The 10,382-nt window shown below is 38.5% G+C and overlaps 1 protein-coding gene and 1 pseudogene across 1 annotated transcript; one reads left to right on the forward strand and one right to left on the reverse strand.

Moving 5' to 3' along the window:
* The first annotated feature begins 473 nt into the window (after positions 1–473).
* On the forward strand, positions 474–3,117 carry LOC131315316 (pentatricopeptide repeat-containing protein At3g22470, mitochondrial-like). Its single transcript, XM_058344475.1, has one exon. It carries the CDS (start codon positions 1,052–1,054, stop codon positions 1,787–1,789), a length of 738 nt encoding a protein of 245 aa, XP_058200458.1. The 5' UTR covers positions 474–1,051; the 3' UTR covers positions 1,790–3,117.
* Positions 3,118–7,904: 4,787 nt separating this feature from the next.
* LOC131315325 (pentatricopeptide repeat-containing protein At3g22470, mitochondrial-like) lies at positions 7,905–10,056 on the reverse strand (annotated as a pseudogene).
* Between the last annotated feature and the right edge of the window lie 326 nt (positions 10,057–10,382).

Here is a 10,382-nt window from a genome sequence, read left to right on the forward strand (position 1 = left end):
AGTTGGAGGGGGAAATAACTAAAATTGAAATAGTTGGAGGGGGAAGTAGATATTTAACCCATCTGTTAACCAATAAATCCGGACGTATAAACCCACGAACTGTTTTTCTTTTTAAGAGCATCTTCAATTCATCCAAAATAGAGGACGGATGTAACATATTGAGGAGAGATTTTGTAATTTATTCTATTTTTTCTTCACTTTTTGTACTTTTTGGAAGAATCTTTGAGGCATCGTCCTTTTTAGAGTTTTGGAAGAATTTTGTACTCCAAATTTACTTTTGATCCTCCATTTTTAGAGGACCAAATTTACTTTTAGAGGACCAAACTCTAAAAAGGACGGTGGGTCCCTCAAAAATTCTTCCAAAAATTATAAAAAGTGAAGAAAAAAAAGAATAAATTATAAAATCCCCCTAAATGTGTTACATCCATCCTCTATTTTGGAGAAATAGAGGTGGATTGGAGATGCTCTAAGAAGTGAGAGAAGAGCGGATGAGAAGAATTGCTGGTGTTGCTTTGATGTTCAGCCCAAGAATGGCACTTTATTACCGAAAAGGTACCTCTCTTGTTCGCTCGATCAAGTTAAACCCATTGTTGTCACCATATCTAGATCATACAGTCTTGTTTCATACCCAAATTTCAACAAACCCTAATCCGCCTGATGCTATTTCAATAAAAAATCGGATGCAACTACAGAAGTTGTTGTCGGAGAAATCCAAAATGGGTTTTGATAAGCTGGACGATGCTCTTAGTTTATTCCGACGAATGGCCCAAATTCGACCTCTGCCTTCAGTCATCAATTTTACTCAGCTGTTAACTGCCGTTGTCAAGATGAAGGAATATTCGACCGTCATTACAAAGAAATCCGCGAGTTGGGTATTCCAATTAATGAATATACGCTGTCTCTGTTGATCAATTGTGTTTGCCAGTTGAATCAAGTGGATTATGGGTTTGCTTTCTTGGGTATCTTCTTTAAATGTGGTTATACTACAAACGTGACCACCTTCAACACTCTAATAAACGGGTATATTTTAGAAAGTAAGACTTCTAAGGCCATGAAATTGTTCGGAATGTTGATGGAAAAAGAAGACATCGAACCCAATGAATCCACATACTCGACATTCATAAAAGGGCTTTGTAAAATAGGTGACATTACAAAGGCTGTACAATTGCTGAGGAGTATGGAGAAATGGAACTATAGGCCTACTGTAGTGATGTACAGTACAATCATCGACAGCCTTTGTAAGGACGGAAACATCGATGATGCTTTGAGCCTCTTATCAGAGATGAGAGGGTCGCATATTGTGCCAGATGTTGTCACCTACACCTCTTTGATTCATGGTTTGTGCATCTCAGAACGATGGGAGGATGCCACAAGAATGTTGAAAGACATGATAGAGCTAAATATTTTCCCAGATGTTGTAACCTTTAGTATGCTGGTGGATTCACTTTGCAAGGAGAGAAGGACCGAAGACGCGGAGGGCATACTCGGGATCATGATCCGAAGAGGTGAGAAACCCAATGTTATCACTTATAATGCGCTGATAGACGGATATTGTTTGCAAGGCCAAATGAAGAAAGCAAAAGAAGTTTTCAACTCCCTAGTTGACAAGGGCCTTGAGCCTGATATCCGTAGCTATAATATTCTAATCAATGGTTTCTGCAATAAGATGAATTTAGACGAGGCCATGGATCTCTTCAGAGAAATTCCTTGTAAAGGATTAAAACCTGCTACCGAGACTTACAACACTTTGTTAAAGGGGCTGCTTGAAGTAGGGAATGTGATTCAGTAGATCATTTGTTTCATGAGATGATGTGTAGCGGTCAAAATGCTGACATTATTACTTACTCAATCTTGTTAGATGGCTTCTTTAAGAACCAGAAAATTGGCAAGGTGGTAGAGGTGTTTTGTTCCATGGAAGATCAGGGAATAGCTCCTGATATTGCTGTTTATACTAGCTTTCTTGATGGTATGTGCAAAACTGGGAAACTTGAAGATGCTCGGGAACTATTTAGGTGCCTTTTGTCCAATGGTTTGAGACCTAATGTTAAGATGTACACTGCAATGATTAGTGGACTTTGTAAGGTGGAGTTGCTGGATGAAGCTGAGGAGTTACTCAAAACGCATGGAGTTAGATGGTTGTCCACCCAATGATATCACTTATATATACTTGTTCGAGCATTCCTCGACAAGGGTGATAGACATAAGGTTATGATATTTCTGCAAGAAATGGTCAATCACAATTTCTCAGTACATGCGTCTACCATGTCCATGCTAGTGGGTTTACTCACAGTTGAAGGTGAGGATGGGGAAATGTTTAGAATGATTCAGAAGCTCGTGCCAAGGGATAAACAAGTTATGTCTTGAATTAGGAGGAATTTTTTCAAGTTGTCAAAGTTGGATAACTGAGCCATGTTTGGGATGTGTAGGTGTCCTTGAAAAGTTTGTTTGAAAGATGATGGATGGTCGGTACAAGAGTTGCATCAGTGTTCTAGAAGTCGGCCGCATAGTCCGACTAGTTCCGGCAAGGGCGCTAGGCGGTTGTCCAACGCCTAGATTAGGCCTAGTCGGCTTCTAGTACCCGCCTAGTGCGTTAAGCGGCCAACTATACGGCTCCTAGCAATTTTTAGAACATTGTTCGCTTGTTGCTGACTCATTGTCATTATTTCAGTAGATGGAACAAGCGGAACAGATCCTAAAATCTGAAATCCAAATTGTTGAAATCTGCGAATAGAGGAAGCAAGAGGTGGTAAAGATGTTTTCAGTAAGTTTTCTTCCCAAGGGCTGCATAAGTTTATGGAAATGTCAATTATGATAGATGTACTTATCAATAAGGCTGCTGGGTGAAGCAAGATCCTTACTGGAGCAACTGGAAGAGACTGGTCATTTGGCTATTGATTCTCTTTGCAATGAGTTGAAGTTGTCAAAGTATGGATGCTTGTGCAAGTGGCATGGAAGGATTTATGAGGTTCTATGTTGTCAACTTTAGAAGCAAGTTTCACCTGTACCATTGACTTCTTTTGTTGACATTTTCATTTTACTGGTAATTTTGCTTGAGGTTGTAATGTCTAATTGTTTTGATACTGGTTGTTTTCTTTTAATGATAGCTTTTTTCCACTAGAGTATCCTTTCTCATGGTAAAATCTTATCTTAAGTTGTAAATAGCGATCCCAGATTCCCAATGGTAAAACATACATTCTCAAACACATGACTAGTTATATAATGTGCATGAAAATTTATTCAGATGAAAACACAACTGGCTTGAAAATTATGTTGATGAGCTCAAATGAGTATGAATAAATGAATGCGTCATCATTTTAGTTTTTTTGATGTGTCTGCATGAATGTTAAAATGTCATTATGTTAGGGTTATATTTAGAAAAGGGTTAAATACGCCTTGCACCTCCTACTTTACCCAATCCCACATGGGTCTGTCATTTTCCATTACCAGTTGGCTACTTACACTTGTAAGCTGCTGTTACCTGAGATAACTGAAAATTCGCCTGTGGCACTTGTGTGTCTTTCTTTCCAACTGTAATTAACCGATGAAACAAAATGATCTTATGAGGGATCTTGTGTTGATTATAAATTATGTCCTGTATGTCACTTCTTTTTTGGTATTTTGAATTTTGTTGTCATTTTATGTAGAACTATAGATTATGGAGGAATTTGGACCCACATCTCTTGTAATAAAAGCAAGTGCCTTGCCTATTTAGACCACAACATCATTTATTTATCTTTTGAAACAATATTTTATTGATTCAAACTTGAAATGTACATTTTTTTGTGCGTTTTAAAAAATCATGAACAAATCGGAGCAATTCACGGTTCAATTCAATTCCCGATTCTCAACTGAACCTTTTCAAATATCAATTTGATTCACGATTTGACAACTATTCTTTTGGTAAAAAAGAATGGAAAACAACTATGCTTTTGGTACTCAACCAAGGGGAAAAAAAATGAATGAAAAACTCTTACCAGTTGTCCTCATGTCATGCCGTAGAGTACGAAACTCGACGAAATGTGAAATGTGTATGAACATGAGAGTATAAACACTTGCACGCTGCTATTACTAGACAAAAATAGATATATGAGCTAATGTAGGACATATCCTGTACGATAGGTGAACTTTGCTAGGAAGGCTAGTGGGTGTAACAAAAACGTTGCTCGCAAAATTGAAGAGACTGGCTGTTTGCCAAATAATACCATTTCCAATGTGATTTTCTAGGTAGAAAATGCCTACTTCTCTGATGTGTCTACCCTTTCTTTACTCTCCTATGCCTTACTTTCTAGTTTCATGAACCCTGATGCAAGATTCTTTCTTGTCCGTTATTGCTGTAGTATTGTGTCTACCCTTTGGAATCTTGACAGTTTGTTCTAATTTGCATGCTTTGCCCGATCAGCATGAAATAGAATGTTAATTGTGACAGGTGTTTGAGCTATTTATGGAAGATCTCTGGATTAATTGCACTCAAGCTTCATGTGGGCAATTAAACGGGTAAATAGTTTTTTGACTGGCGTTATTCTGTTATGGCCATGTGTTAATATTTTCTTTCAGGCATCATCATTTGGAAATAATTTTAAAAGCTCTACACATATTGGAACTATGCATTGGTGCTTGTTTTTTTGCGTGAAATAAGTTTTTAAGCTATAGTTTTCTTGTCCACTGAATTGCCAATAAGCAGAAGATGTCCCTTCCAATTGTGCATCAAATACCCGTAAATATAGTGCTGGTAATTCGACTGCAGCTTAGTGATCAGGACTGCCACATCCTAAAGTATGACATGTTCTATCCATGACTCCATCCTCCAATTCCCCCCTCCCCTTTTGCTTGAACATTGCATCCGTCTCTATATAGGCAGAGCAACAGATCACAATTGGCTTCCCACTGACCCACGTTGGGTACTTGGACAGTTTCCAAAAACTGCTCCCCTCTTTCTCTACGTGGGGATGTTAATTTGGAAAATCAACAAAAATAGCTTTGACTTGGTCTTGCTTTACTGGTTTCTGAAACCAGCAGTGAACAAAATTTACGTCTAGTGTGGAAGTGTTTTAACTTTGGGCAGTGATGCAAACTTCCATCATCACTATTTGCACTATGATATGCATGTTGTTCTCTCAAGTGATAGCTGGAGCAAATGGTTTGCACGTGGTGCATATTATAAGTACAAGCATTTGGTAGCTCTACAAATAAGGATACCATCCATCAGTCCTTGTTTCCTTACTTGAAACTAATGTTTTTCTTGTCCATCGATCGGCAGATAAGTTAAAATGTCCCTCTCAATTGTGCATCAATTCTCTTCGATATAGCACTGGTAATTTGCCTGCAGCTTAGTGATCTGGACTGCCACATCCAAAAGTATGACATGACATTTTCCATGTATGGCGTTGTTCTTTCCATCCCTCCCCAGCTCATTGATCTTTGTCATCATTTAGAGCAATCTGCAAATAGAGAGCCTTGTCTTTCTCTGTTCTCACTTTGTTTGTATTGCTTAGCAAATACAAAAGAATTGGGTGGTGTCCTCAGTCCCGACGGTACAACCCATTCCTTGCTGATTTAGAATTTCAGCGGATTTGGGTAACTAACTGAACGATAGAATTATAGTTAAGGTTCAAAATTTGAAGTCCCTAGTGTTCATCTTTACGATGATGGATGGTCTGTACAAGACTTCCATGTTGCTGAATTGTTGTTACTATTTCAGCAGATGGAACAAGCATAACAGATCCTGAAATCTACAAAATCCAAACTGTTGAAATCTGCAGAGAGGGGAAGCAAGAGGTGGCAAAGATGTTTTCAGTAAGTTTTTTTCCAAACGACTGCAGACTTGTAAAAGAAATGTTGATAATCAGTACTTCATCAAGAAGGCTGATGGGTGAAGCAAAAGCATTACTGGAGCAACTGTAAGAGACTGGTCATTTTGCTAATGATTCTATTTGCAATGTCAATTGGGGATTCCTTGAAAACAAGGAACAAAATGAAGCTATGACGGTGATGAAGGAGGCCGAGGGGGAGTAAATGGACGATATCGAACACCACGTGAACAATGCTGCCTCCCAGTATGTGACCGATGGCACTAAGATTCTCGAGACTGCCAGACATACGAGAAGAGCAGCCGCTGGTGGATGTGCATTGCAATCATAATCCTCCTCATTCTCATCTTCGTTGTGGTCATCCCCGTCGCCACCAGCTTCAAAAAATCTTAAAATCTATTTTTTTTTTTTCCAACCTAGTATTCGCATACAAAAATGGTTACTCAACATTCTTGTATACATTTTTACTTAATTTTCTTCCATATGAGCATGTTGCTTCCAGGTTTGGGACTAAAAATGTTTAAGTGTTGCGAGTGTTCTTACTGTTATAGACTTATAGTCCTTTTTGGAGGATGGATTATGGGATTACAGTGCTATGGTTGATTTGCTTATTGAAACACAACATCCCCATTGCTTCTAATTTCTGTAAAATGCTTTTTCACCTACTTTTCACTTTTTCCATATGATACTTTTCGCTCTTTTCCATGTGAAAAGTCTAAGAAAACAACTCCGGACACAATTGTATCCGCTACCATTAGATGAAAGTGGACTCATATATATCGAACGGTTCTAAATGCATGTCATGTGGAGTGTCCATTTTTATTATCACTTTTTTCATTTTATACTTTTTAAAAGTTTTTATAACTTCAAAATTATTGGGTAAAAACTGTACAGAAAACATGTCTTTGTATTGGCATAAACCATTGGTCGATGATGCATCCAATAGGAGTCCTGACCTAAATATTTAGTGGTTACATTGTAGGATGCATAACTTTAAAAAAATACATGTCCCCAGCCGAGTCCCCATTTCTTGAGAAATGACGTGTCCCGTATCTATACCTACGTCCCGTGCTGTTTCCATGTCCACATCTGTGCTACATAGATTGCTGCAGCTCACATTGCAAAGAAAATTTAACTAAACAAAAAAGGGTTGCAGAAGCAAATGTCGACTCAAGATGCATTTGAATACTGTGGTGTGACGTAGACCAGTTTTTGGACAACCATGCTATGATGGTGTCGTACTGTCATCTAGAACGTAAAAATAAGCATGAATCCATCACTTTTAATACGCGAAGAATAGTTTATCAACTCGGTTTGCTGTTTGGACCACAGCCAGCCCTCTTCTTTTCCTTTGAAAGGAAACAAACAGATAAATAACCTCGATAAGGGTCAGTACGAGCTGCTCCGAACCAGAGAAACGATGGAAAGAACAACTCATACTTGTGGATAACAGTTTGTGATACTAAGTGTTCCCAAAGAATAGTCAAATGATCGAAATGAATTGCCAGAAGTGGAGTGAATTGATGCACCATCAGAATGACATTTTACTCATATGCCAGTGCAGAGAAGACCTCAATAACTTCACCTTCAGAAGTTTTATAAGCTTCCGTGGCTTTACAAAGGAGTATTTGAGTTTTTCATATCACAAAACTGAATGCCCGATAATCATAGACACCATCAGCACCAGAACATCCAGCATAGCTTCGAAAAGCAGCAGTTTTAAGGAGTGTCCGTGAAAAATGCATGCACTAAAATACATAAATCCCATGCTTAGGAAAGATCATGGTGCCTTTCGTTTCTTGTCTTTGTTCCCCAAAATTTCAAAACAAGGTCCCACATGGTAACCCTTGGGGACAAAACGAAGCAGCTTGGAAAAATTTGTAATAGAACAAATAGGGATGAACACAATAGATTAGTTACGTATGCTTATATCTCCACATTTTTTTCCCATGGCATATCTCCACATTAGCAGACACTTCAATCTAAACACAATAGATTAGTTAAGTATGCTTATATCTCCACATTTTTTCCCATGGCGCTTCTTGCGGTAATATAACTCACGAGTTACCGATAAAAAATAAATATAAAACTCATGAGTTCGAAGATCACCTGTCAAAGTGATTACCAAGCTTCTCTTTCTACAATCTTTTGATCTCTTGATAACAATATAGATTATCCCAGAGGGAAAAAAAGCAATTTAGAAAGAGAAATACCAAAAAGTTGAAATAGAACATAGAAACTGGGCATTCCTAGCATGGCACAAACATAAGCATTCAAACTGTGATAAAATCACGTAATTCCTTACCATCTAGGACTTGTTTTTTCTATCCATCGATACAAGATTCTGGATCATGTTGAGATAATCGCTATCATGGAATAATGTGGCCATGGTAGATGCATCTGGAGAGAAATTCCTATTGATCATTTCTTCTAAAAGTATCATAACCTTGTGTTTGTCTCCCCTCTTCAAGAATGCCTGAATCACAATATTGTAAGTGACATCATTTGGTGGGCACCCATCTCCCTTCATTTGCAAGAGTAACTCCTCGGCTTCATCAAGCAAGGCCTCCTTGCAAAGTCCACCAATCAATGCAGTGTAAATCTTAACATTGGGTTTCAAACCTTTAGCAGAAATAGAACTAAAAAGTTTACGAGCATCTTCAATTTTCCCTGCTGTGCACATGCCATTTATGAAGATACTGTAAACAACAATATCAGGAGTTATACCGTGATCTTGCATTGAACGAAACACATCTATTGCCTTGACGACTTCGTGGTTCTTAAAGAAGCCTTCTAACAAAATTGAGTAAGTTACAATGTTAGGTTTCAGACCTCTACACAACATCTCGTGAAAAAGGCTATCTGCAGCATTGCACTTTCCTAATGTAAACAGACACTGTAACAAAGTGGTGTATGTGACGGTATTAGGTTTTAACCCTTTACAAGCCATTTCTCGGAAGAGATGAAAGGCTTCATCTATATTCTTCCTCTTACAGTATCCATTGACCAAAATAGTATAGCTGTGTATGTTGGGCTCAAGCCCCTTATCCACCATGGAGTTGAACACTTGTTTTGCTTTGTCCATGTGCCCTTGCAAACAATATCCATCCATAAGTGCACTGTAAGTGACTACATCGGGTTCCTTACCTCTTCGAATCATGATCGCCAGAATTTCCTGTGCTTCTTTAGTCTTTCCCTCCTAGCAATGCAAATCCACCAATATATTATACGTTATGACATCTGGAAATATATTTTGATCTGTCATGTTGCTCAACATTCTTGTGGCATCCATTTGTCGACCAGATTTGCAGAACCCGTCAACTAAAGAATTATAGGTAACCACGTTTGGCATAACATCTGACTCTCTCATCTCTGACAAGAGGCCCAAAGCATCGTCTACATTTTCATCCTTACAAAGGCTGTCGATGATTGTGTTATAAATCATGACATTAGGCTTGCAGTGCCATTTTTGCATACTCCTGACCAACTCTACAGCCATTATAGTGTTTCCAAGTTTACAAAGCCCATTTATGATGGTCCCGTATGTAACCTCATCAGGTATAATGTCTCTGTCTTTCGTCAACCTTAGGAACAAGTTCACAGCTTCAGCAGTGTTATCTTGCAAAATATACCCATTTATTAGAGACTTAGAGTGTTGAAGGCATCCACATTCGCGTTGTAACCACATTTGAAGAAGATAGCTAAGATAGCAAAACCATAATCAACTCGATTCATGCGGCAAAAGCAATTGATCAGAATAGCCTGTGTATACTGATCGATTGGAATTCCGAGCTCGCGGAATTGCCTAAATAAAGAGATTACTGTCGAATATTGCTTCATTTTTGCAACAGCACTTAACAGCTGAGTAAAATGGATGACAGAAAGACGAGATCGAAGTTGGACCATTCGACGGAACAAACTAAGACCATGGTCGAGCTCATCAAAACCCAATTTGTGTTTTTCGAACACCAATTTCTGAATTTGAGTTGGACCCATTTGTGCAAGGGAATCAGGAGCAAAAGGGTTTGTTGGAATTTGGGTGTGAAACAAAGCTATATCAGCTACCAATGGGTTAAATTTGAGGGAAAGAAGAAGGAGCGAGGTACCTTTTCTAGGGTTAGAGAAGAAAGCAACAGTAGCCATTCCCAGCAGCTTCCTCATTGAAGCGGTTCGTTTCATCAACTGCCCTTCACCTTTTCTAGGGTTAATGAGTTATGCATGAACGAGGCTACAAGCACCAAGTGGGTGTTGGTGCAATAAGCATTTGGAGTTCGTCGTTTCATATTTGGTAAATTTCATTCAAACCCTCAGGTTTTCTTTGATGACAGAGAATGACAACGAATTCCTTGTGGTTTTTATGTGCATTCTACCGATCAGTCCGTTTCACATGGGGGTCTTCATTTTAGCTCCATTTCTCTCATTTTCTTATCCAATTTCGATGATCCAGAACTGCTCAATGTGATCAGAATATAATTTTAAGGGTACCTGCAAGAAATCGGCAAAAAAATGACTAGAAAGAGCTTGATTTGAGCAATTTTTATTTGAACCGTTTAATAAAAAACTGTTCAGACAAAG

The sequence above is a fragment of the Rhododendron vialii genome, chromosome 2a (assembly GCF_030253575.1).
Source record: "Rhododendron vialii isolate Sample 1 chromosome 2a, ASM3025357v1".
In the NCBI taxonomy this organism is placed as follows: Eukaryota; Viridiplantae; Streptophyta; class Magnoliopsida; order Ericales; family Ericaceae; genus Rhododendron; species Rhododendron vialii.